We start from the raw sequence: 27320 nt of genomic DNA, 5'->3' as shown, positions 1-27320 counted from the left end.
ATAGGGAGAATGGGATAATATTTAAACTAATAAGAGTGGAAATGATGAATTCACAGTCTTTTGTTGTCTTCAGATCAATACCACAGGCATCACTGGAACACAAGCTGTAGCCAGGCAAAAGACCTTTAGATCAATACAAGGGTAATGAACGAAATTTAATAGCCTGCAAAACACAAGAGGTCAGATCAGATGATCTAATGGTCCCTCAGGATTTATAATCTGGGGACAACCATACAAGATCAAAGCACACTGGGCAGGGTAATGAAATGAGCTAGGAGTGTGCATGGCAGTCTTTGCCAGGACTGCTGCACTAGAAAGCTAAGAAGTACAGGACTTTGTTTTTCTTCTTGCTCATCCATCTCTTGATTTTGTTCCTCCATCAGAAGATGCTTTGTGGATAGAGTTCACCACTGACTGCAAATGTTCTTACAGAATCACACTGCTGGGGTGATACTGAGACTTCTGTTATAGCATTTACATCCATCATTTTCAGGTAACAGCCTACTTTTCAAACCCATGTTTTCCACATTTGGTCTCAAGAGAAATTTTAAAGTGTTTGAGGGAGGACTGCTGTCCTGGTTTTGGACTGAAGTCAGGAGGAAAACCATTCATCTGTAAGAAGAGACTTGGCAGCCTCTTTCACTGCTAATTCAACAAGCCAAACTTTCAGGTGGTAGGTCCGTGGAGGAAACTAGTGCTGTTGAGATATCTTATACAATGAAATAGTAGCAAACGATCACTAGAGAGCAGTTTTGAATATTTGCAGCACAGAGTGCATCCTTCTTTCTGTTAAACTACTGACAGTCTTATGGAACAGCAAGGCTTTTTCTGTGAATGTTAGGCAGAAATGGCTGTATGGTTGTGTACTTCATCGATATTCCACAGCAGAAACAATTCCAGAATTTAAGTTGAGTCAGTGGGAGGTATGGTCTCATGCCTAAATAGCATCTTATACTACGAGCTTCTGATTTATCTCAGGTTGAATCTGAACAAGTTAAGCAGAGGTACTAAGGCACTTTTACTAAAGGTAATCTGTCAAGGCAGAGAAAAATGTACTGTGTGTCTATGACATGGAAGCCATATATCCCAATATACATCCCAAACTCCTTATCTTTTAGATTGAGGGTTGTCCAGGGTAAAGATGTTATGGCCTACCCAGGAAGACAAGGTTTCTGCCAACAATCCCTATGGCTTTCTAGTCTCACTATGTAATACTTTAGTAATTGTTTTAATAATTATTACATTAAGCATTCTTAGTTAAACAATTAAACACTGATTCTTTGTTTGCATCTTTCTGCTGAAAAGTCATCTATCTATAACCCTAGCAAAGAAGGTTTATGCTACGGGACATTAAGCAAACTATATCTCATTCAGAGCAGAGTAATGAAATTGTAATTGTACAAAGAGCTGATCATTAATAACAATTTAATTTCACCATCCAGTAATCGCTGGAGGTGTAATGCTACCTTTGTGAAAGTCAGCACTCTAACAGCACCAGCTGGAAGTGATTTTCAGGTGCAAGCCTGATTAAAGAGATGTGATTCAGTGAGCTACCTGCTTCCTTATGTGACCTTTGGCAGGTTACTTGAGTTCCGACTCCTAACAGCATCGAGGCATAGCCTCACCAGTCACTCAGCTTTCAGAGGGACTTCCCAGGCCAGCTGAATGCCCTGGTGCACTGCCCACCGGGCAGAGCTGTTTGCCTCCTGTGAATGGCAACCATGACCTCCAGCAAGGCTACACCTGAACAAGGCAATGGAAATTCCTGAAGCAAGGCATCTGGAGCTCATAGAAACACTTGGGCTCAAAAAGACCTTCAAGATCATCAGGTCCAACCATCAGTCTGACCTACCCATTCCAGTCACTAAACCAGGTCCCTCGGAGCCACATCCACATGTCTCCTCAATATTACCAGGCAGGGAGGCTCCCCTACTTCTGTGAGCACCTGTTCCAATGCTCTGCACAGAGTACTGTATTTTCATGTCTAGAAACAAAGTGAATGAAATTGATGGGAATATTTACTTTTCAATTATATTCACATTAAATAGAAAAATACATGCATTAATCCAGGTACCACTCATACAAACCTGGAAGCAAACAGCAGTGGGGGGAACATGGTTAGATTTTGCTTTTAGTTCTCGCTGCCCAGCTCTGTTATTTATTAATTGGTAATAAATCAAATTACCCCGCCCCACCTATCAATATGTCTTTCCCTTAGCGGTGACTGGTGAGGATCTCCCTGTGCCCACCCCCACCAGCGGCCGTCCCACCCTGCGCCGAGCTGGGGCGCTGGGGGCACAGCCAACCCAGGGCGATGGATGCAGGTAATGCGCGCATCGCAACGCCGCACGTCGCTCTAATGGCAGAGAGCGGTTTAAAATTAAAGCTGGTGCCAGAGGCTCGATGTTTACCTGTTACCCTATTAGAAAAGCTTCTTTTTATTCCTCGCGAAGTAACAAATACGAATCGTTACACATTTTATACGTTATCTCCGAAGTCTTCTTTCTGTGGTACTCAATCCTGAGTCCCGGGCGCTCGGTGAAGGACCGCTCCCCCTCCCCCCCCGCAACAGAGCCGGGCAGCAGCGATGCAGCAAGCGCTGCCGCCAGCACAGGAAAAGTTATCTTCAGCCCAAACTCGGCTTAAAAAGATAGCTGAATTGCACCGCACATTGAATATCTCTCGGGAAGGAATCTCCCGCTCAGAGCGGAGCAGAGAGCTGTCACTGGGGTACTTTTCCCTTCACTTTTCCCCCAGCTTTGTGCCCGTCCGGCCACTGTAGCACAGATCCAACTCCGCGCGCGCCTTCCCGCTGCCCCGCGCCGCCCGCGGCCGTTCGGGCGGAGGAGCCGGGGGGAGGGGAGGGGAGGGCCGCCGGCGCCCGCGCGAAGAAAAAAGGAGCGAAGCGGCCCCGCGCGGGCGGGATCCTCGTCCCGCGCTGCCGCGCGCCGCTCGTCCGCGTTCTGATTGGCCGGCGGTGCGGCCGGCGCTCCCCGGCAGGCCGCGCGTGATTGGCCGGATCGCGCAAGCGATGGCTGAGGGCGCCAGCGCGGGGACTGCGGCGCCTGGCGGGAGCGGCGGGCGGGCGGGCGGTACGGCCCCTGCCCTGCCCCAGCCGCTGCCGAGGTGAGGCCGCGCCGGCACCGGGCGCCCTCCTGCCGCGCTCGGCCCCGCGCCCGTCCAACCCCCTCCGGCGGGGCGGGCTGGCCTTAAGGGCCGGCGTGAAGGCGCCTTCTCTCTGTGCAGATGGAGGCGAACGTCCTGAGTCTGCGGGACCTGGCGGCCGTCCGGCCGAGCCGCCGAGGCCGCGCCGAGGCGGAGGCGGCGCAGAAGGTGAGTGAGGCGCGGTGCGGCCCTACGCGTGTACCGCGGGGCGCGGCGCTCACCTGCCCGGGGCGCTGTCAGCGGGCGGGGGCGGCACTGCGGCGCTGCTCCCCGGGAGGGGTCCCGGCTCTGCCTCGATACGGAGTTCGACGCTCGTCTGGGGCTTTGGCCGCGCCGCCGGCCCCGGGATGCCGATCGCCTGCGGGCGTGCCGCGGCAACGGAGCGGGTCGTGCTGCTCGACGGAAGCGGGACCGCCGTCCTCCCCCGGGGCCGCGGGACGGAGCGCTCCGTGCGGCGGTGTGTCCCTCGGCGACTCCGAGCCGGGCCTGGGCCGCTGCCCCCTGCCAGGGCCGGCCGGCGCTCTGAGGGCCGCGTTATGCTCCTGCTCCTTCGCAGACGTGCCCGCTCCTGTGTGCATCCCGGGTTAACTTGCAGCCCTCTTGCGCTCTGAGCCATCTCTCCTTGGATCAAGGTGAACCTGGGCTTTCATCAGTCTGGCTGCTCACCTCAACGGGCAGTTGTGACATTCCAGACGTCAGGGTGTGGGAGGCTGATAGCGGAATGGATGTGTGCATCTCGCAGTAATGCTGCCGCTACTCCTTTGCAATATCTGCACAAGGATGGACGTTTGAGGTAGGGGAACCGCGGGTTCTCCAGTGGCCCTCACTGCATTCCTGCTGGCACCAGCCATGGTGAGCAGAAACATGAGGGGAAAGGGACTTCCTCTGCTGCAAAGTGTTGATTTGTTGCCAGATGGGAACTTGCAAGAACATACTGAGTGCCAGCTCTATGTAAGTATGTAGTCCAAGAAGCACTGTCGCCTCTAAATTCACCCCTATTTGTCACAGTTACAGCTGGCTGCTGTTAATTGGAAAAGAAAATACTTATTATCTCATTGTGGGATATTCATAGATAAATGTACGCACAAATATTCCATATCGTTGCTCAGAACGCAGTGCTTTTGATGGGCCAGATTGATCCTCACACTGAATGTTGCAGAGCTGCTCCTGGTAAAAGCCAGCTTTAGTTGTGTTTTCTGGCTGGATTGGACTTCATGAAGTGGTGTTTGGAGTCACCTTGCTAGTGATTGCTGAACTATTCCTGATAAACAGCAAAACTTGAACAAGTTATTAGAATCATTTAATCCTTTGAGTTGGAAGAGACCGTTAAAGGCCATCTAGTCCAACTCCTCTGCAGTGAACTGGGACACATCACACTGTTCAGAGCCCCATCCAACCTGGCCTTGAGTGTTTCTTCCAGGGCTTCTGCCACCTCTCTGGGCGACCTTTTTGCAGTGTGCTTCCCCACCCTTATAGTAGAAAAAAAAAAAAAAAAAAAAAATTCAATCTAAATGAGCTTTTAAAATTCAACTCATTTTGAAACACAATTAAGCGGAAATGTAGATCCTCATTCCTTCAGCCTTTGTGACCTGCTTGCATCCACAGGCTGCAGTGAAGCACTGTCTTCTGTAGCTCAAAAGCTGGTCTCTCCGTGCCACTGATGCTTTCTGGAATGAATTCCTTTCAGCTAGTTATTGGTCAGCAGTGGGGGTTCTCACAGTAAGGGCAGAGATAAGGAGTATGGCCCTGAAGATGAGAGAAGGTTGGGTTGCAGCTAGAGACTGGAGGGAATTGAGCTTCGCTTCATTCAAGGAATGATGAAAATCAGCTTACACCTTAGACTTTTCCTTCTGGCAGCTCCCAGCTGTGGTCAAGGAATGTGGTTATTGAGTTCTTTGTAGTTCTGAGCAGCGGATAGAATGGATGTAAAGCTTGGTCCCCTTGCATGTGAAGTTCATTTCAGTGTTATGTTCCTGACAGCCCAAGCTGCGTTCCCAGCATGGCTTTTCATTGGAGACTTTTCAAGCAGAACCTCGTATTTTCATTTCAAGTGTAATGTGACCAATGCATTCTTTCAATCCAATCTGGTTATTTATGTTCATGGGCAATGCTGTCTTGTAATAATGGAACTTAAAAGCATAGGCCAAGTTTGACTGCTTGACCTCAGTTTCTGTAATTCAGGGTTGTGTCTTGTATACTATCGCACAGAATATTTCACTGCTTCCAGTGAATGCAGAAGAACTGCACTAAATACAGTGGTGAGTGCCAAGGCATGACTCACCTAAGATTACCTTCGTAAGAGCAAATTAAATTGATTGTCAAACTGTTGTCTTTCCTTTTTTAATAGGAAAATATACTTGATCGATCCAGGATGGCCCCAAAGACTCCCATTAAGAACGATCCAGTTGACTTATCAAAGCAGAAGGGCTGCACCCCGGACAGAAACCCAATGACACCTGTTAAGCTCATTGACAGACCTCAGGCTGACCCTTGGACCCCCACTGCTAACCTGAAGATGCTCATTAGTGCTGCTAGCCCTGATATGAGGGACAGGGAAAAGAAGAAAGAGCTCTTCAGGCCTATAGAAAACAGTGAGCAGAATGACATACCTGACTCGTTACAGGTAAGACTCAGAATATGTTTAGTCACAGCTGAGACCTTCTTTTAACTGAGCATTAGTCCTTGGCTCTTCTATAGGAAATCACAGTATTTCAAAACATTTCCAAGGGCAGTTGCGAGTGCAGCACTACTTGACCAGTGTGAATTTCAAAGACTGAAGGTAGCTCTCTTACCAGTGACTGACTTGGGACCACTCAGGAACCTGAAGATGAATTGATCTGTGAGGACAGTGGAAGAAGTAGAGCTTACAGCGGTGAAACCATCACATTTAAGTTCTCCTGAAGCTATTTTCCAAACTGTATTAGAAGAAAAGCTGCCAGTTCACACCAGCCTACAAAGTTCCCTTAAACTAACAGCGTAACTAAGTTTAAAGCTGGGTAGTGCCTTTTATAGCCTCTTGGTATCATATTTGCCCTTCTTCCCCACGCCAGCCGGCCCAGTTCCTTTAAGTTAACTGCTGTGAAGGGCAGTAATATCTCCTGAAAGTGGTTTCACAGGAGCTGTTTGATGGTTTGTTCATCTTTTATGGATTTATTAGATCCAGAGGTGTTAAAGAAAATATTTCTCTTCCTCTCTCAAACAGAATTGTTCCTTCTAAGTTCTTATCTGCTAGTTTAGAGTTTCTTACATTTTGTTTGTTTATGCACAACATTATTGCATGAACTTGCAGGTAAGAGTTTTTCATTACAGGTGTTGTGTGTTGGATTAAAGAGCATGCAAGCAGATGTGTGTCACCCAAGTGCTTTGCTCTTGCAAGAAGCTCACATTAGAAAGTCTGAATATTGCTGTCGTCTGAAATATACCTTCCTTGACTATGCCTTATTTCTGAACACCTGCACTAAAGGCTTAATGTTTGTATTTTAACAGTATGATATGGTAGATGATGGCACGGTTGATGAATTTGAAAAGCAAAGGCCCAGCAGAAAACAGAAAAGCTTAGGACTCTTGTGCCGGAAGTTTCTAGCTCGCTATCCAAGTTATCCATTGTCAACAGAAAAAACTACAATTTCTTTGGATGAAGTGGCTTCAATTCTTGGTAAGTATACCTGCAAAAATGGGGTGAATGATCACACAGGGCAGCCTTACAGTTGCAAACAAGTAGGTGTAGGAAATTAATTGGGGAATCGATACTTCATAACTTAAGTACATACCTGACATACCATCCGTTGTTTGTCAAAGTTATCTTAGCTTTAAATATTGTCTGGTGAGGACAGGTTGCCAGGAGACCTGCAAAAGTAGAGTGAGGAAGTGTGTTGTACTGAGGTAGTGAGACTGCATCAAATAGTCTGTTTTCTGGGTCTTGTTTTCAGGTTTGGTCTTAAGTAAAAATTAATGAAATTTCTGAGAAAGGTAATAGAACTTGGGAGAGAGGACTCAAATCACACCAGTAATGAAAGGATGCAGATCTGTTGGAGAGGTTGTCTCTTAAATAGGAAGGACTGTACAAAGTCATCTTTAAATAAATTACCTCAGTTTAGAATGTGGCTGTTTAACAGAAAAGAGGTAGCAAGAATGAAATGCATCTGTTTTGAAAGGAAAGGGGACGGAAAAATGATATCCTTTGTGAATGGTAGGAAGATCCTTGAGCAGTGTTCTCTGAGACTCTAGTAAAAAAGTCCATTTTGGTACCTTTGTAATGGGAAGTGGAAATAAGAGAATTCAGATCAAGTAAACAGTGAAATAAATTACTACTTAAAGGAATTATTCTTCTAAATGTGGCAGATATTCCTTTATATATTTGCCCATAACTCTGATTTTCTAACTTTGTGTAGCTGCACAGGAGTAGTGCTTTACTCATGTTGGGAGTGGTGTTGCCTCGCCTTCCTCAAGACAAGAAATTTTGCTTCTGGTGTATGATGGGCACCAAAATTTTATCTCTTATCAAACTCTTATCTGGAGTATCTTTCACTCCAAGATGCCTGTACTCTTGGAAATATTAATGAATTGTTTGTTTTAATATCCATTTGAAGTTGTGTTACCCATATCATGCAGATGGGTAAACAGATGCATCAAGGCCTTGCCTTCTGCAGACAAGTCTTTCAAAACCTTTGCCTTTGGCTAGCACGTGTTCTGCTCAGCTAATGCTAACAGTTATGGGATTTCAGGTGCACCTGCTGCCAATAGTGTATTGTACTCTTTGTCATACCTACCACCACGCTTCAAACAGCACTGGAGGGCAGTACCTGGGATAGCAAGTGAAGCCAGCAGCCTCTTCATATACAGTCCCCAGCTTTGCTGAACTCTAATGGGTGTTACTTTGTAGATTTCCCAATGGTGCAGACCTGGTTTTCGCCGAGGACTTGTTTCCACTGCAGGTGTAAGATTTTATATCTACCCTGTGTCAGTACTGGGCTCAGACCCTTTCCTGCCCTTCCTGACACACATGGTTTTAGGCAGGTCCATGCCTAAACTCCTGAAAAGAACACTCTGAAAAGAAGGGCCAATGTGCTCTGCAAACCTTAGGTCAGTATAGTTAAGTCTGAGTGAAGCTGGACAATCTGCAGCTAGTTCATCTAAGTGTCAGTGGTTCAAGATGAAGCTATGGTTGGGTTTGTATCTGCTGAACAGACAGAAAGCATCATACCACAGTCATGCATAGGTTTTGATTTTGCACATTTGGGTGGGTCTAATGTAATATGTTCAGGAGAACAAGTGAAAGATGCTTTGTGAATACTCAGTGTCGAGAACAGCCAGTTCTTTGTTCCGCTTCTGCTGAAGAGCATGTTAAAACAAGCATCAATGTCTCTTTCATTTTCCCCTCTTAAAACAGGAGTCGGGAGGAGACGGATTTATGATATAGTGAATGTGCTGGAGTCGTTGCACTTGGTTAGCCGTGTGGCCAAGAACCAGTACTGTTGGCACGGGCGGCACAACCTAAGTCAGACTCTGAAAACGCTTCAGGAAGCAGGGGAGCTGCAGTATGGAGAGCTAGTGACCTCCCAGTACAAGGAACAGGACACAGAGTACAAATCTGGAGAGCAGAAAAAGGAAGCAGTGGCAGACTCACAAGACAGAGCATTACTTGACTTTGCAGAACCAGATTGCACATCTGGTAAGATAACTAGTGCTTCGATGTGAGATACAGATATAGGTCTCTTTCTCCTGCTTACTGTGTGAACTTTTCCCTTGCTATGCTTCTAAATTAAATGGTAAAAAGTTACTTTTTACAAAAGGATGCTGACTTCACTGTGTAGGTGACTGAATTCATCCTCCTGTCCTACCCCTAGCATTGGTGTCAGGACAGCCTACAATCAAATGTCAACCTTTTCTCGTTGGGCTGGCAGGAACCTCTGCAAGATGCACCAGTCCTTTTTTCCCCACCCATACCTGGCAATAAAGGCATTGTTTTGACAGAAGGTGCCATATTCCATTTGTCCAGTACTTACACGTTCTCCTTATAATGCGTAGTGCTTAAGTTTTGAAGTGCATTGAAATGATAATTGCACAGAACTGTGTAATACAGTGGAGAATCAGCTTTGGAATCTGTCTTTCTAAAGGCTATTTCTGTAAGCTTTAATTTGTATTGTCTTTTGAAGAGAGGCTTCTGTCTGCGTTATTCAGTTATTTTCTGCCTTTCAAAAGATTTCTGCTTCCAGACAAGAAAATACTTTACTCCTTTTATGTGTGAGAAACCTACTTATTAGTTTTCTGGCTGTGATGGATGACATATGCTAAGAGGCTTGGGTGTTATTTGTAACACAGCATCTGCAAACAGCAGAAAGGACAAGTCCTTGCGGATTATGAGCCAAAAGTTTGTCATGCTGTTCCTTGTCTCCAAGACCAAGATAGTCACTCTGGACATCGCAGCGAAGATATTGATAGAAGAAAACCAGGATACGGTGGACTACAGCAAGTTTAAAAGTAAGCTGGCTGTTGAGAGACAGATCAGGTAGTGAGTAAGGAAAAGGGGCATGTTTGGATTGACACCAGTAGGTAACAGCAAAAACAGGTCAGGAATCTTTTGCCAAAATATGGTTTGGGTTCTACTGACTGGAAACAGTAGTTTCTCTAAATAGACCTTGGAGTGAGAAGCATCAATTTAATAATCATCTTAAAGTTTTAGCTTCACAATATGGGAAAATTGGGTTTCTGGGTTTAATTCTTTATACCTTATTTCCTCTTCCTTTCTGAATGATGTGTTTCAAGACTTACTGAAATGAAATGTGTTGAATTGAATGGTGTTCGTGTTTTCTCTGCAGAAGTTTGTTACTTCTTTTCACCCCAGAAGTCTTTCACAGCTAGATAGCATAGTTTTGTTTCCAGTTAGTGGAGTTTGGTACTTAGATCTCTCGGATAACTTGACAAAAACAGCATTAGCAAATCATTTTGCATTTTCAAAATGATGTATCACTAATTCAGTCTTAAAATGCTATTTCAGATGCCAGGAGAAATGAAAGAATTTTAGGTGAGCAGTGGATATGTGTACTGTATCCAGCTCAGAAATGTTATTTATTGGAGTCTCAGAGATTTTTTTCTAGGAGTGTTTCGTTTTTGAGATTGTGAATATACAATCAACTGTGCACAAGTTTCTTTATGTGTTGCTTTTTCCCTTTATTGAAGTTGCTGCCTTTTCTGGTCATCCAATGATGTAATCACTCCCTAAATCATTTCCATCAAAATGAGGTAGGCTGGATGCTCAGCTAAAATAAAATGAGTGAGGACAAGCAGGTGGAAGTAGGAACTGGCATGGCAGCCTTTAGAGGGGTTTCTAGAGTCCATCCCAGTTTGATTTTACTTGTTCCACCTGTGAAATCTGTGATGATACTCTGGAATGAAATAACTACATAAATACATACTGTATACATTGCAAATGTGACTGTCTTGACTATTTTTGTTCTTTGCTCTTAGCAAAGGTACGAAGGCTGTATGATATCGCCAATGTTCTTACCAGCCTATGCTTGATAAAGAAAGTTCATGTCACAGAGGAACGAGGCCGCAAGCCAGCTTTCAAATGGATTGGGCCTGTGGACTTCCCTGGCAAGACTGGTAAATTGTGTAGCTCTCTCCACTTTTCTTTTGACATTCGTTTCCAGATTATAAAAGGTTGTTTTCTGCATGTGAAGAATGACTTGATATTCATTAACCATTGTGTGGTTATCAACCACTTACCAGCTCAAAATTTGCCTTCACCAAGCTTATCTAATGATAATTAACTAGATGAATTGTAGAACAATAGAAGATTATGCCTACATCTCCAAATGTGGTCCTGTGAGTCTTAGGGATTACAACACCTCAGTATTTCTATCATAACTTGGTAATTAGTTGTTTTCTTGGTAAGGGAACTTGCTTTGTGTTTCCCCATGAAGAGGTTTGTAACAGAGAGGATTGACCTGAGCTCTTGTAAGCTGCTGATTCTTGTCTAGAAGCAAGTGTGAAGGAAGGCCTTGTGCTACTGTATTTTCTATGTGTCAGGCTGGTGCTATGAGCAGGTAAAAGTAAAGCATACATGGTTGTAAACGTTAATGGTACCTTAGTCTGTCCCCTTTTTCTTGCTGGCTATACATGCTGGAATGTAGCTGCTTCTTGCAGCTACCATGGAACTGAAAAGAGGAAAGCCATTGTCTTGTTTACCCACGCTTACTCAACTATGATATACTTAGTGCTGTGGGGCTTGGGATGGCATAGAGGTTACCTCTTCTCCTATGGCCAATTTTAGTAACATGGCAAAAGTCTAAATAACGAGCTGTGTTCTTTGAATGACTTGTACAAAACTGTATTCCTTCAGGTGAGCCAAGAGGGCACTGCCCAACATCTGGTCCTCCAGCAGAGGCACGAAGAGGAGCCCGTGCCCCATATCAGATCTGTGCTACTGGAAAACAGAGGTTCACACGTCATGCTTCATTTAACAGTGCACAGCCCTGTGAAGGTACCAAAAGGAAAGTCAGCTCTGAGCCCAGCAGCCCAAATCGAGAGAGACAAGGTAACTTCTGAGGAAGTGTATTTGTTCGTGTGCTACTGGATCAGCCCAAATGTAAGCCCACTCATTAAGGCAGTTGACCAAGTGAAACAGCCTAATAAAGTATATGTGAATATGTGTGAATTACCTTAGATAGATGCCAGTATTTCCACTCGTATTTTGGATCTTCCAGGCATGTGTCTAAAATTAAATGAGCTGGGTTTGGGCAACACTGCCTTGAATCAGCAGCTTGTTTTCTGGTAAATGTTTATGTTCTTCATCAATTGCAACTATAGTGTGGCTTCTTCTGTTAAAGTGTGGTATAGATATAGAAGGATTATTTCGACTCAAATGATTGCTTTAATTTATGGTTCTTAGTAAATTCCACTATATTGTAACACTCTAACAGATAGCTCTTAAATATGAGCCCCAATTACAGGGCCTTTCACAAGTCCCTGTTATAGGAAATGATGTTTTCAAGCACCTCCTGAGTGGGACTGAGAGTTCTAAGTATCTTGCAGGTTCTGGCTTTAGGTGATCAGTAGACATTATAAAAATGTGCCAGGGAAGAAACACCATAGCCAGTATTTCATATGGCCAGTATCAAAATACACTTAGTAAACGTGCCTCTTATTAACTGAATGTTCCTTTGTTTTTTCAGCTTGCACTGTGAATTCAGATGAATATTGCTCAAAAACGATAAATCTAGCATCTGTCTGCAGGCAGAAGATAGAGGAAGATACTAGGTAAGATGGTGTTTAAAAACTCTGGTCTTGTTTCAGCTTGGTGTTTGCCATGTGAAACTCAGTATTGCTTGTATGTTTGGTGATTTTGTTTGTTTGGTAGTTTTTCAGGAGAATCATTTTAACATGCAGAAAGCCTTAATATAGAACCAATCAAGGATATAAGCTTTTGCACCTCACTCCTTTGTTTATTTGCTCCCCTTACTATGCTGTCAAATCACAATCTAATTTTACTGCTGTGTTAATTAAAAGTTTTCTTCTGTTTAACTACTTGAGCTTATACACAGCCAACACGTATGTATCTATGTTTGTTCCACTGTGTCCCTTTGCTTCATTAGTACTTCTTTATCTCAGGTGTGTTCATACAGGGCTTTACTGCCTCCCTTTTCATGTTATTTAGGCTGAGCAAATCACAATTCCATGGAAAACCTCTCTTGTCATGTTAGTGGGTCTTCTCTATATCTATCCCGATTTGAATTCATGTCTGGATGCCAGGCGTAGCTCCCTATGGCCTTTTCTACTCCAGTCAAGTGCAGCTGAAAGCATTATTATTCTGCCAAACAATTGATGAGTCTGCTTCCCTATAATTTGATATAATAAAAAGTGACCCTCCTGGTAAACTGTGTAAAATAAGTGGAGTTTTTTCATGAATTTTCCATGTTTATGCCCAAGAATGGCATGTAGTAGCTTGTAGGGATAAAACACAGGTTTACTTTCATACTAAATGCTTTGTTTTTTGTTTTTTTTTTTGTCTTTAGGAGCAAAGCTTGTGCCACAGAAGCGGTACTCAATGCAGCAAGGAACCCAAGTGTAACCTCACCTCTCTCCCTTCTTCCAGTTCCTGGGGACTCTGATTTTTGTGCTAACCCTTTATCTCAGGCAGTTTTCCCTGTGGTCCAGGCAGATATGCCAAGCCTGTTGCTGCCAAAAGGGGTCAGCAGCCAAGCTCTGCATCCTTCCAGAGCAGCAGCCTCCAAGACAGAGAATGGAAAACCTCCCTTACTCCCTAGCCAACCCTTCCTATGTTTCCCCTCATCATCCTTTTTTATGCTGTGCGGTGGTCTTCAGGAGAATCTCTCAAGGGAGAGTGGGAGCACAGAGGAGAAGGCCTTGCCCCCAGAAGCTCAGGGTGCTGTACCTTCAGCTAATTGCCACAAACGCAGCTCCCACAGGTGCACATCACCCTCTGCTCCTACTGATGATGAAGAACCAGCTGCTAAAAAGCAGACTGTCGAACAGAGTGATGTCCCTATCTCACTTGTAGTACCCAAGGTAAAGAAATGAATTTCTTTATCAGTTAAGCTTCCTATTGGCGCAGAAAACTTTTTCCCAGTGTAGTGTTACTAGAAATATCTCTCTTGTTATGGGTACAAATTAGCATCTTGATACAATTATGTGGCTGCTGTGTCAGGAAGTATAGGCATTAACTAGGAGATGATTTTGCAGTATTAGCAGAAAACGGACTGTGATTGCTTTGCATTGCGAAGTGATGATCAGCTGTCCTTTGGAATCATTGTCTTTAACAGAACAAGCTGCTGGGGGGGGAAGAAATCAATGTAACTATTACTTCTCATTCTCCATTCTTCACATAGGCTTTCCCAGACAGCAGCAGGATTGCTTACTCCACTGAGCCACAGAAAGTATGATTTGTACTTTCTCCCTAATCTCCAGACTCAGTATACACTGGTAATACACTCAGTATTGCCCACAGCAGATTAATGAGAGAGCAGATAATGGTGAAAGTGAAGTGCATCTATTTCTCAGCTCTCTTAACTACTGAAAATAGAGGTCAGGCCCTGTACCAATGTTTGAATATGAATTTGAAACAGATACATGTTTTATTCTCTAGCTGAGGAAGGTGTCTGAGTATCATACCGCTCTTGAGTTTGGACTCCTCATTACCTCTCTTGTTTTTGCTTAGAAGCCTGTTGAGTTGCCTAAGGCAGACACTGCTCCAGGAAGTGGCTGTGCATCTGCTGTACATCTAGAAGCTTTTCATCTTGACCTCTCAAGTCCTGCTGCTCCAGAGACTGCAGACAAAAAGTCTACCAAGCCTTTGGATTCTCAGGAGCAAGAAAAATGGTCTCAGAATAAAGACCCTGATGAACCTTCTCCAGGAAAAGATCACATCTCTAAAGAAAACACCAATCAGCCTTTTGTACCGCAGTATCTTTATGTTCAGCCTGCTGCTGGTAAGGGCAGATGTGAGATCTAGAGGCACTCAAACCTTTCCATTTGTTCACTGAGGCATTCAAAGAGGGAGACCTACAGATAGGTCAGGAAGTCTATAGTTGGCACAAGAAGTGTCAGTAGCTCTCTGTAGTAGTTTAATAACTCTAACTTCCATATGAATTGTTGCTTCTCTGAAAATGGAGGCTTTTGGGTTTTTTTGGCACTTAAATGTTACTAGAAATAAATAGCATGCATTTTGCATGCTTGAATTACATGCAGCAAAGTAAGACACCTATCTGACATTCAAAACTGAGGGTAGCTGGAAGTCTAGATTTGTCAGTAAGGTGGCTGGAATAGTGCAGCAGCATTTCCCTAAGAGTGAACTCAGTCATCTGCAAGCTTTGCACTTCCTTGTCTTATGCCTCAATGGGATCGTGCCACACAAACTGAATTGTTTGCTGGGAGCGTCCATGGACACAGCAGGAGGGAGGAAGCATCTGCAAATACAGTAGGATTTCATGTTCCATCCTTGTTTGCATCTGTGCTTGCACAGTGACAACGACTAATTTTTGGGAGCAGCACACGTGAGATTTTCGTGACTACTGCTTTAATATTTGATTCCCTTGTGGCATAGAATGGGGCCTGTGGACTTTCACTTTTTCTGGAGCAACTTGTCGAATAGAAGATGCTTGCTTGGAAAATGTTGATCTTGGAATTTTGAAAGGTCAAAAAAAACAAAGTGGGAACCAGCTTCTTTTTCAAAATGATATTTCAGCAGTTTTAAGGAAAATGAGCATCTTTGGGGTATATCTAGATGTTTTCTAATTGTATTTTTTCTTGCTAAAACACAGTGTATGTACTTTGACATAGCAGAGAATGGGGTTCTTGTTAACGTAAAGAGTTTGTTTAGCTAAGCTGTTGCTTGTTACTCAAGTTAGAAGCAGAACATAGGAAGGTGCAGTTGGTACTTAGTATGAATGAAGTGAACAGATGTAGAGAAAATGAACAGGCAGCAGGGGGGGACATGGGGGAATGTAGGAAAAAAGAGCCTGGCTTAACAGCCACAGTTTTGTTTCTTCCTGGCCAGCCTATCTCTCCTTCTTTCTTGTCCCTCCTGTTCTATATGAAGTTATGTTAGCTTAATTCCAATTTGTCAGCTGTATTAATGCCTTGCTGTTTTTCCCATTTGTTTAGGACTAAGCAGTTTTAATTTCCTGTTCTCTGCAAACCAAGCTCCCGGTGCCATCGGGCTGGCTGCAAGCCAGTTACCTTCTCTGAGTGTCCCCTGTGTCATGGTGCCATCAGCAGCCTTGGCTTCCTTTCCTCTTGTCTGTTCACCTGCAATTCCCAGCCGTCTCTCTCCAGTTCCCAATGGCTCCTCAGCTGCTGCCTCCATGAATATCAGCATGCCTGGCCTGGCATCGACAGCGCCTGTTTTCATAGGCACCACGGCAGTGGTTACTCCAAATGCCTCACCCTCACCATCAGTGGATCCCCAGCAAACTGCTCACCCTGCTGCACATCCGAGACCTGTGCTCGCGAGGTCCTGCAGTGCTGTTAAACTGGATTCCCCTGTGTGTGTGGGGCATCCAGTCACCCTTCTGAAACTGCAGCAGGTAAGCATCAAAGGTGACTGAATGACAGTGAAAATGCAGTTCCAACTCAGTGGGTCTGAAGGCAGCTTGTGCTGCAGGCTGGTGCCTGGGCACCAGAGCAGCAAGTTGGCAGGCTGGGAGGTGGTGTCATCCACATAATTCACATGTCCATCTGTCATGGTGGGAGAGCTTGGGATAGTCTTTGTTTAAACACATGGCCCAGTGTAAGGTATCTCATGCTGAGTGGTGAAGTGGTGAGTTTCCAATTCTTACAAGAATTTTAAGATCTTAGAAGTCTGATGTGAACAGAGGAAGAAAAATGAGGTTTTTTTGGGCTTGTTTTCCCAGAGATCTGAGTGCTTTGGGTTGTTTTTTTTGGTTTTTTTTTTTGTTTGTTTGTTTCTTCCCTGTTTGATTCTAGCATTCTAAGTGTATCATACAGGAGCTGCAGAAACACATTAGGAAGATGGGAGGATTGTTTGTCATCATTACAGAATCAAATGTCCAGAACAGGTGGTAATGTCATGGGTTACCTCCTCATTCCCATTCTAATCTCTGCTCACTAAGTACAGGAAGCTTAGTGGCAACATCTGACAGAACTGAGTGATATCCACTTGATCTTTCTTAAAGATCAACAAATATTTTTGAGAATTTACCATAGTAGGGGATTTTTTTTAATATATAAATGAGAAATACACAAATGAAGGACTCATTAATCTGAAGTACAACTAATGAGATAAAATAGTCGTGTCACACTTTGTTAGCTGTGCACAACTATTCACAGTGATGTTTTGGCACTGCTTCAGCTTGCATTTTTTTAGTCTGTGATGTGTTTTCCTACCATCTAAAAAAGAGACAAATGGAAGCTTTATGAATGTTACTTTATGTTAATTTTGTTCAAGCTTTACAAAAAGGCTGTAATAGAGTCAACCTGTTTACAGATACCAGCATTAGAGTGGCGCTTACAGCAGAAGAGGCCTGCGTTTAGTAGACTAATTTTAGATCTGATTTGTTGTTAGCAAATAACAGAATTGACTAAAATATTAAGGAGGGGAAAGAGCCATTTGAGCTAGAGGACAAGACTGGCATAAGAATGAAAGAGTACAAACTAGTGGTGAATATACTTAAGTTGGAAATGAGATAAAGGTTCTCAGTTTCCCAGCAGTGACGTACTGGCAGATAGCCCAGAGCTTTTCATGCGGAGCTCCTAATGTATTGTGTGACATGGTTCCCTGTAGTAGCACAGGATGCTGAGCTTCTTGCAAACTGAAGAGAGCTTGTAGACATGCTTGCATGTAGACTTTGATTAAAAAAAAACTACTGAATTCCCTTGGTTCTGTTTCACAAATAGCCTTCATCGACTCCTGTCACTCCCAAGAGCGTTCGTCCTGCACGTCACGAGGCATTCTTCAAAACTCCTGGAAGTCTTGGAGATCCTGGTGCATGGAAAAAAAGTGAAGGCAACCAGACCAGAAATGCCAGCTCTGTGCAGAGAAGACTAGAAATCTCTAGTACCAGCACTGACTAACTCCATGCATTGCAAAGGTTGGGCAGATTGTCCTAGGACACAGTATTTGTTACAAGAGAACAAGCTCTTAATCTGACAAGAAGAGCGTGTTGACATGTCATCCCTTTTGGCATGCTTCCCCACTATCCATTCACCCACCAGTTCTGTTAACCTTCTCCACAAATCAGACTTGGTAGTGAAAACCTTTTACTTAATTGTTCCTTCAGTACTGATCTGAATTCAGATGCTGTAGTTCACGTAACCTTGTGGGCATCAAATTTTATTTGTGGTTTTAATCTGGAAAACTCTTTATCAATGTGAGGAGATGTAAAGAGATCTCCTTGGAATCCCCACGGGTTCTTTGCTCGTGGTTTTAAGTGAGACATCTAGCACTTATCTGGGGTAAGCAATTTTTTAACATGTCTGCTTACCCTGAATAAAGCTGTGGTGAAATTGATGAGCTAAAACAATCTGCCAAACCCTGTCGCCGCAGTACAGCCTCTTGCTATTTATTTGGTACATTAGAGTGGGAGCTTCAGAGTAACAGATTTTCTCAGGGTGGGATTACTTGAATGTCAGTCAATTGTTGTACAATTTGCCCAGCACTTGTGGTTAGGAAAACGAATAACAACACCATATAATTGAATGTACACATTTGAAAAATATTAAGACCAAAATAACTGTGAATGTTAACATTTTTATAGTTATGTCAATGAACTGTGTTATTCCTTGGGTTTCTTTCTCCTAATCTGAGCAAAAGGTACAAAGATAGATGTGAAGAATACAAAACCTGATTCTTGGAAAAAAAAAAAGTTTGACAAAGTCATTTGAGAGTGTCTTGCCACTGGGAGAGCTGTGCTAAGATTTAGTTTCCCGTGCGATATGTGTTCAGGACTTTATGACTAAGGGACAGTGGTAAGTTAGTAAACACAGTATGAGATTCACTCTAACCTGAGTCTCCTTAAGTGCCTTCTTAGAGGTTTACTTCAATCTGTACCCCTTAAGTGGATTTTAAGTGCCTATCTGTTCATCTGTGGGAATTTTGTAACTAGTTAATAGTGTTTGAATGTACTTGGAAGATGAGGGAGATTTTATCTTTTGGCACATACCTGTCAAAACCACAAAAGAAGCTGAAAAAGAATGGGAGTCAAATTTTGAAAGTAAAAAATTACTTGTGTTCCTTATGAGAAGATAAGGAGAAGAAAAGGGCATGTGTAACACTTAACATTCAGGGTCCTCAAATAATGAATGGTGCTATTAATAATATAGGACATAATTTTAAGGGTTAATACTCTTATGGTTGGGTATGTTCTTTACTGGTATAGCTGCCATGAAACTTGTGCAGTTTCCTTTTTAAAAGACAGAATGCATCGCTGTTGACTGATTTTACTCTGGATTTTTAGCAAACACAGGGCCAACATCAACAGCTCTTCCCTCACGAGTAGTAACTTTGCTTTGATTGGTACTGGTGTTCGAGGGTAGGTAGGCTGGTGTGCTACTTGGTCAAGGGAGGCTAGGATTTTATGTGGGAGTTTGGAATTTGATGAGGATTTTTATTTTTATAACGAAATGTATTACAAAAAAAGAATTTAAGAAAAATCTTTGCCAAAACTGGGAATTGACTCAATGTGGCCTTATCTTAGAATAAACAAATAACAGCCTTGTAAGGAGAGCTGGTTAGCCCTCACTGAAGGGAAATCTCTACAGTGGAATTATCATAGGAAATTTCAGGGATTATAAGAAGAAATCTTCAGACTGCTAAATTTAAAGTTGTTTTTTCTTGTGTTGTTTTTTTTTTTTTAATCACACTACAATTGTGAAAGTTTACAATTTTTGCTTCTGAATTATTTCTTCTTATACCCCCATTTATATTTATTTCATTTTGAAAAGTTTTGAAATGGGCACGGTGCTGCCACTGTAACATACAGTTGTTACTGTTGTGGCTGGAAAGAGGCTGCAGTGATTCTGGTGGACATCGTGGATGTCGATTCCCAAACCTTGTCTTTTCCTCAAGTGTGGTGCAGCCTTTGAATGAAATAGCAGCTGGCAGCAGAGGGGAGTGCTGGGGTCAAGTACTGGCTCTAGCTGAAGCACGATCATGATATTCGCCTTGTGTTGTAGTCTGTGTCATAGCATACTTGAAAATGCAGGGATTGAAAACGTATCTTCTGTTTCCAATTTCTGCATCTACTTTTGAGTTTCTGTAAATACAGCAGACCTGGAAATGAGGATCAACTCCCTCACAATCAAAGCTGTTTGATGGGTTGCGGTTGTAAAAGCAAATTTGGGGCTGGGAACAGGAGGGTGTTTATGTGATGTTCTGGTTTTGTCATTGCAAAATTATCACTGGAGGAGGTGGAGGGATGGATAGAGAAGCAGCACCAGGGCATTTGGGTGACACTGGGGACAGTGCTGCTTGCAACTGACTGGCAAGGTAGAGGGGTGGGCTGTCAGGAGGGAATGAGTTTATTTTCTATCTTTGCCTTTGCTAAAAGCAAAATAGTAAATTAAACTAGTAACAATTCACCAGGAAAGTAGCTTTGGAAAAGCAGAATTTGTACTCACACTGAGGAAACGTGCGTACCTATGATGTTTTGCAGGGTTTGTAAAACCTTTCTGTTCCAAAACAGTTGTTAGGGAGGGTGAGTGTGTAACTTATACTTGAATCTACCTGCCACGTTTACATTTCTGATTATCTTTTGTAAATTGGTGCTATTTCTGTATTTAAAAAGCGGTATTTTTAATGTAAAGCTGCTTTCAGTTTGTATCTTTGCACTGCTAGTTTAATATAGATATTAATTTTATTGCTGCCTATAACTGTTCTGCTTCTCCTGCTCTGTAGCAATCTTTTTAGCTGTTTGCTTATAGCTTTACTCCAATCACAATGTTGGGATTATTATCTTTTAATCCTATCTCTTAGCAAAATATTAAACTTTTACAGAATAAAAGTGGAACTAAAAACAAGTCTGAGACTGTGATGTCAGTATGGAAGCATTCTTTAAAATAAATAACCATCCACCATGCATTCAAATTAGTGCTGTTGAAGCCTCAAGGACCAGTGCAACGTAAGCTGGCTAATAAAGTCCTGGAGCTGACTAGGAGCATGGCTCTGCCACTCAAGTTCTGCTCTTGTAATATGGGGCAGATGTTCTGGGTCTGACTGCCATCGTTGAGAAGCTGTAGTTGGTTGTCTAAATATGTGCCTAGGGCCTGTCACCTTGGTGCCTCCTGGCATGAAAGGTTCAAGCCCTTGCCTATGTGTGGAAGTTTCCCAGAAGCGAGGCACTGGACTGGGTTGTGGGCAACTGTCCTTGGCAGCTATCAGCACCACAAGGGGCCTGTCCTGCTACCAGGGACCTTGGGGCTCCATTAAAACCAGGGATTATTTCATTATTGATTTCACCAAGTCTTGTGTTGCTTTTCCCCAGTAATTAAAGAGATGAGACTTACTGTCACTGAGACCCGGCTGCAAGATGCCTATGAGTTACGACTGGCTGAGCTCCTCAGAAGTCATTTTTTAAAATGAAAACTCAGCAGCTCAATATCGTTTGGCTTATTTCTGACCTGTGACTCCACCAATATTAACTTTCTCCTTCCACTGACAGGAAAGATTATAAATTAATAAGATAAGATACGAGCTGAATGCTAACAGGCCCTCCTCCGGCCCCTTTTGTTAGGCCATGGCTGTAGTCTCCTTGGCAAAGTTCAGGGCTGTAGCTTCAAGTACTTCCCATCCACATCTGTGTGCCCGTTTGAAGTAAAAAATAATTAGAGGGGAACATTAAATGCCCTCTGGTTTAGTTCTCTCTGTTAAAAGGGAAAATTAAAAGCTGTAGCATTGTGGATGAAAGTCTTACTGCCCCGTGGCCTCAGCTGTGCAGCCAGGGCCAGCTGGGAGACCAAAATCAGCCCACAGTGCTGGAAGGTGTTACATGCTGCCAGCAAGTGAAGCTTTGATCTAGGGAAGGCATCAACCCCTGCCCCAGGGCCCAGCTGCCCCTTGTTTGAGTAATACGGAAGAGGTACCCAAGTGTCTTTGTGGAGTAGGAAAACCAGAGCAATAAAAGCTACAGGAAAAATCTAACAAGATAGGTTTTGGGGAAAATTAGAGGTTACCTGGGGGCTGATTGCCAGCATTGGGTTAAGTCAGAGATCTTTTGTGAGCACGTTTGCTGTGGCATTCAGGGGCAGAAAGCCAAAGGGAAGTCTGCAAAACAGCTGCATGATGAGCTCTTCCACTGCAGGGGCCAAGCACCGCACAGCATGGGACAAGCTAGCACAAAGAGCACGGCTTCACTCTGCTGGCTGTGATCCTCTGAGATCTCCGTGGTAAGAAGCATTAGTGTCCAGGTTCTTTCCAAGTTAATTGGCTGCACCAGCAAGACAACAAGAATTTCAGCTGTTTTTCAGGAGGTTTCCCCAAGGCTTCCTGGGTGATTAAATGAAACCTAATGGTGTCAGTCAGCACTAAGTCAAGCCGCAAAATCCTTGGGCCTTTCCCTGCTCCACTAGGGACACACAGCAATTCTGCCGCTGAGTGGGCAAAAACCTGCATTTCTGCTTTGCAAGATGCCGTGACATCCAAGTCTGATAACACAGGATCTCCTAGGGAAAGGACAGCATGATCTGCCTCAGTCAGAGCTTGGAATTCCTCCATTTTCTGAATAAATAAAGCCCTCATTTTCACCCTGCAGGAGAACGTGAGCTGCCAGAGGTTCTGCCTTTCCCATATCTCTGATTCAGTGTGACAGCAGTTTCATTTAATAGATGATATTGCAAATTTAGGTGGGAGGGGAGAATGAAACTTGTTTCATAATAAGATGAAAGAATGAAGTTTCTATTCCACAACAGTAAATTGTCCAAAAGGAAACAATTTACTTTCGCTAGCCAATTTGTTAATGCTGATAAAGTCCCTGTGTCTCACTGATAGCCAACAAATATGTGGCTTCCTAACCCATGCCCCTTTAAAATCTTGGTTAACTGGTAACAATTAGTTTGTGCTAAAAGCATCCTCCTGTACCTGAAATGCACAGGGAATTTAATGGACATAATGGAGAAGACACTGAAACTCTGGTCACAGCATGAAGTCAAGAGGGGATTAATGAGGCCAATTTTCCTCCATATGTAAATGTAACTTTCCTCCTGATTCTGGTAGTGTAACGTCACCGAGGCTTGTGACATTGCACCCACCTTGCATAGCCCTGAGGAGGGAGCTGCAAGGGATGGAGATAAACCAGGTGCCCCCATGGGCTACTGTCGTTATCTAGCTGTGCTGAAACAGGAAGGTTTTGGAAGGTTTGGAAAATGTTGATGAACAACAGCTCTTCAGATACTTCAGGCTCCAGTGTCAAATGCTTCTTTTCCTGTCTTCCTTAGTATCAGTGTGATGCCAGTGGCTCCAATGCACTTGCTCTTGATTTGTGTTGGCTTGAAAGGAGGAGGATCTGTCTGCTGGTTCTGGGCTTACTTCTGCTTGTCCTGTACTGCATGACTTTGAGCAAATCAGTCTTTGACTTCTCTAAAACCACAACAATTACAATCAGTCAGGCCTATCACCTGGCCTCACAAGGCCTAACAAGTGTAGATAGTGTGCAGAAGGAAAGGGAAAGGGAGAGACATTGAGCTGAAGAGAGGAAGGGCAGCCCTACTGAGTAGGCTATTTCCTAAGAAATAGGTGAGCAAACACATTCCCCAGTTTGAAAATAATGTAGGGCTTTTCAACTCAGCCGTAGTTGGGTGTTCACATTTCACACTAGCCATGTAGTATGAGCCTAATGGTCTTAGGCTGACCTTCTCCTACTGTCAATGACCGTTACATGACATTGATTTTTAATTTAAGACTCCTGTTCATGTGTCTTGAGGCTGAAATCACATAGATTGGAGCCCATTATGTCTACCAGACATTCACAAAAATGCTTCAAGATTCATTAGATAAAAGATTATTTTAAGAGGCCGAGGAAGAAAAAGCTTTTTCAGTCTTCCCAGCATATACAATTAAAGAGGAAAGAACATTTCAGATGCAATCAGTGAATACATTTTACTATAATCAGATAACTACACGGTGCCTTGCCAGAGTAACTAGGGCTGGGCTCCAGGAGTCTCTGCAGAGAATAAAAGGATTCACTCAGGCGCCAGCCTCCCTCCTCCCCCAGTTCTGAAGTCTCTCCAGACATTTCTTCAAGCTACTGCATGCTGCAAAGTCTTGCATGATCCTAATGAGTTGTTATCTCCTGGAGAAACCAGGAGACAGAAAGTACTAGCCTGTCAGCTCTTTTTTTGTAGCAAAGCCCTTGCCACTTGTTTTGCTAGGTAAACAAGACCACAGCCTCCCTTTGCCTTTTGCAGCATGGGGAGAGTTTAATTAAGGAGAGCAAAACAAATCTCAGATGTCCATAAACGTTTTAAGTCTGTTAAAGCCCAGGAAATCTTGGTCTGGGTTATAATTCTGCATATAAGAAAGTTGTTTTTGCAGTTCTGTGCAAAATCAGTTCAGACTTCTGTCCCTTTTTCAAGGAGGAATTCTTCATGGCAAAATTAAAAGGAAAAGCTGAGATGAAGTGAAAAGAAGCAGTTGTTCCTTGAGATATCTCTGCTAGGAAGCTCCACTGAATCATAGAGGTCCACTAAAATGCAATGTTGGAATCAGTCAGTGGGCAGCTGCTTAGCAGGAGTTCTTTAAGACCCCTATGGCAAAATAGAAAAGAATGAAAGAAAGAAATGGAGGAAGAAAGAAAGGAAGAAAGGAAGAATAGAACTATCTTAGCATTTTCAGAAAAAGGACTGAATGGATTAAGGTAGACAGGAAGGCTAGCCCAGCCCACCGATGACACATTTGCAACTGCTGCAGCGGAGCTTTCATGCAGGATACAAATCCCAGTTCTGTTACATTTTGAGGCAGCACTGAGGATGCTGGCATAGCTCTCGGCCATACACTCTCAAGTTCATCTGAGCAGAAGAGACATTTGGATCCATTCTCCAGAAACATGATATCATTTTATAAGTTGTAGACAGCTTGAGCAGACCGGCCCAAGTCATGTTTCTCTGCTGCAACCTGCCCTCTGCCTTTGTCTCTGCAAATTCTGATTGTACCCAGCATCATTGCCTTTTCTCAGCACCATCTCCTGCCTCTAAAACCCTCTTCTGCCAGGGCAGGGGAAACAGAGTACCTTTCTTAGAGGAAATCCTTTCCTAGAGGAGGTCTGAATCCCAATTTCTTCTGCCTTTGCTTCTGCTACCAGTAGCTCACAGCACCTGCTCCTCCCAGGTGCCTGATAACGTCATCATTCCCCCTTGCTCAGAGCTGCTGGAAAATCTCTCTGACTCAAAGCATTCACTTGCAGCCTTGGCTGCTCTCTGGTACCCAGCTGGCACAGCACACAGAGGCTCAGGGCCATCACAGGTTGTGCTTGCATCAGTGCATCACAGTATCCCTGACCCTTCTGGCACATCCTGTCATACCCAGCACAGCTGCCAATTTATCTGGGTCTGGTTTCAAGCTGCATCAAGAGCAGCTCCTTATCCTCTTCCAGGAGGCACATGGGATTCACTCCCCCTTCATGCCCCATTTTTCTGAGCTCAGTTGCCCATGGAGTGTTTGTAACAGCATATTTGTGAAGGAAGTAGAAGCTACTCTGAGGGAAGGACATAAATGTGGATTCTGGCTTCTTCTTGCAGTGGTGTGCATTTTGCACCCAGGTAGGGCCATCCCTGCTACTCACTGAAATGCTTACTCAACAATGTGGGATTCTGTTTGTAGCTCAAAATATTTATAGATTAAATGAAATGGAGAGGAGACTACTACTGACTGTTTTATTTCTGTTGCAGCTTTAAGTGGTGGATACTGTGATTCTGTGATACTGGACAGTATGCAAACATCTGTGTTACTGGTTTGTGGTACCTGGGAGAGTGGTATAGGTCTATGTTTTGATAGGAGTGCCTCCATAATGCACGGTCCCTGATTACCACAACAGGCTCATTTGGGTTAAGTGATGCCTGCAGGAGTCTGACGTCAAAACCGAAAGTAGTGCAAAGCCTTATTCCATTCACATCACAGAACATAAATCACACAAACACACACACAAGAACAACCTGCACACAAGTCTCTGCCTTGTATCACCGTGTTTCTGCTTTGTAATATCAGCTGTGACACCTGGCTCCCTGTGAATTTTTGTGATGTTATGGGTTCCCTCATTACAATAAACCTATTATGTCCTTTTCATGGTTCCTCTGACCTCTGTTCTCTCCTTGGTCAGCTTCCCTTAGTGTAACTTAGTGCCCACCTTGCCCCAGGTTTCCTGCCACGACCACCTCTCCAAGGTGGTGAGAGGTGAGAGGCAGCTCACTCCGTGTTTTCCCCTGGGGCCAGAAATTCAGTAGTGGGCTCAAAACTTATGGGGAATGAACTGACCAGAAGGAAAGCAGGACTCACAACAATAAATCTTGACTTGCTGAAATGAAACACAAGGCTAAAGCCCAGAGTTTGGGGCTATTTCAGATGATGACTCTCAGAATTACCCATTAACTCTTCAGTTTTAACTTGGGTGGAGCTGCATTCAGACATTTCTCAGAACTGGGCCAAGGAATCTCATCATTATCAGACCTAGGTGAGTCCCAGCAGCTTGTGTCAGGAAGCAGAGAGCTGCCTGCTGCACAGGGAGCCAAGTGTGAGCACAAGGCCCTCAGAGGCAGGACCTTCTGGAACAAGGAGCCAGGACCTGGAGGGGCAAGCCAGGGTCAGGACTGGGCCCAGGGGTCAGGCGCAGCCACTGATCACCTAGCACAGTGACAAGCAAGGCCTGAGGCCAAGCCAGGTCAAAATCAGAGGAATGAGCCCTGGGGCAGTCCTGGCTGCTGCCCTGCTGTGATGTAGCCCAGCTGGGGCCAGAGGTAAAGCCTCAGCTGGAAAGCAGCTTCCAGGGGATAGGAAGGGCAGGCCCCTGCTTTTAGCTTTCTTCTTGCTTTTATCAGCAAATAGCTGGCCTGGGAGTCATGCAGCTGAGCTCCTCAGCTTAGCCAGCAAAACGCCTACAGGGCAGGACAGCTTGATTTACTAAAGAGAAAGGGACAAACTTTAATATGCTCTTCAAGTTTAGGCAATGAATAGAAAAGCTAAAATCAACTCTCTGCAGTGCTACCTCCACACAGATGCTGAAACTCAATCACATTTTCCAAAGGAAATTGGCTTCTGTTGTGCCAGAGTAGATTCCAAGATACAGAGGAAGGTTAAAGAGATTGTTTAATCCAATTGTGTGATAATAAGACAAAGTGATTAATTACACCTCCATAATGAAAAAGAGATTGTGTACAGGCCTGAATCAGCTTTAACATATCACCTTGTAAGCTGACTGCGTGTTCACGTATAGCTTCTGGCATTTCTGCACTCTAATTACTAGTGTTCCTGTTACACCAAAGGGTAAAGCCTGTAATTACGAAGGAGAAAGACCATTCTTGTCTTGACTTGGTCCTCTCCTTGGCCAAGGAGAGCCTGGCTGAGATTAGCTAAAACCAGATGGGAGTAAAAAGAATATTCTCCTTTCAGTCGTCCTTCACACAGTGGATATTAGGATCAGTGACAAGCAGCATAGTGAGCTGTATTAAACACCTTTCCAACCAGAGATGTGCCG

General features: G+C 43.9%; 1 protein-coding gene across 1 annotated transcript; it reads left to right on the top strand.

Annotated features, from left to right (window-relative positions):
- The first annotated feature begins 3246 nt into the window (after positions 1–3246).
- E2F7 (E2F transcription factor 7) lies at positions 3247–20710 on the top strand. The gene is made up of 12 exons (XM_042889883.1): positions 3247–3333; positions 5513–5788; positions 6652–6820; positions 8555–8836; positions 9487–9645; positions 10633–10770; positions 11510–11704; positions 12342–12426; positions 13182–13695; positions 14345–14615; positions 15790–16211; positions 17542–20710. The coding sequence occupies exons 1-12, from the start codon at positions 3247–3249 to the stop codon at positions 17716–17718; spliced, it is 2775 nt and encodes a 924-aa protein (XP_042745817.1). The 3' UTR covers positions 17719–20710.
- Positions 20711–27320: the final 6610 nt, after the last annotated feature.

Source organism: Lagopus leucura, unplaced genomic scaffold (assembly GCF_019238085.1).
Source record: "Lagopus leucura isolate 7727_CA_CO unplaced genomic scaffold, USGS_WTPT01 Super-Scaffold_100159, whole genome shotgun sequence".
NCBI lineage: Eukaryota > Metazoa > Chordata > Aves > Galliformes > Phasianidae > Lagopus > Lagopus leucura.
This window is presented reverse-complemented; position numbering and strand designations above follow the sequence as displayed.

Bases quoted from the DNA above. Each gene is read 5' to 3' on its own strand.
- E2F7 (XM_042889883.1), top strand. From the start codon at position 3,247: ATGGAGGCGAACGTCCTGAGTCTGCGGGACCTGGCGGCCGTCCGGCCG. The intron at 14,616-15,789 runs GTAAGGGCAGAT...CCATTTGTTTAG, and splicing joins TTATGTTCAGCCTGCTGCTG to GACTAAGCAGTTTTAATTTC. The intron at 16,212-17,541 runs GTAAGCATCAAA...TTTCACAAATAG, and splicing joins CCCTTCTGAAACTGCAGCAG to CCTTCATCGACTCCTGTCAC.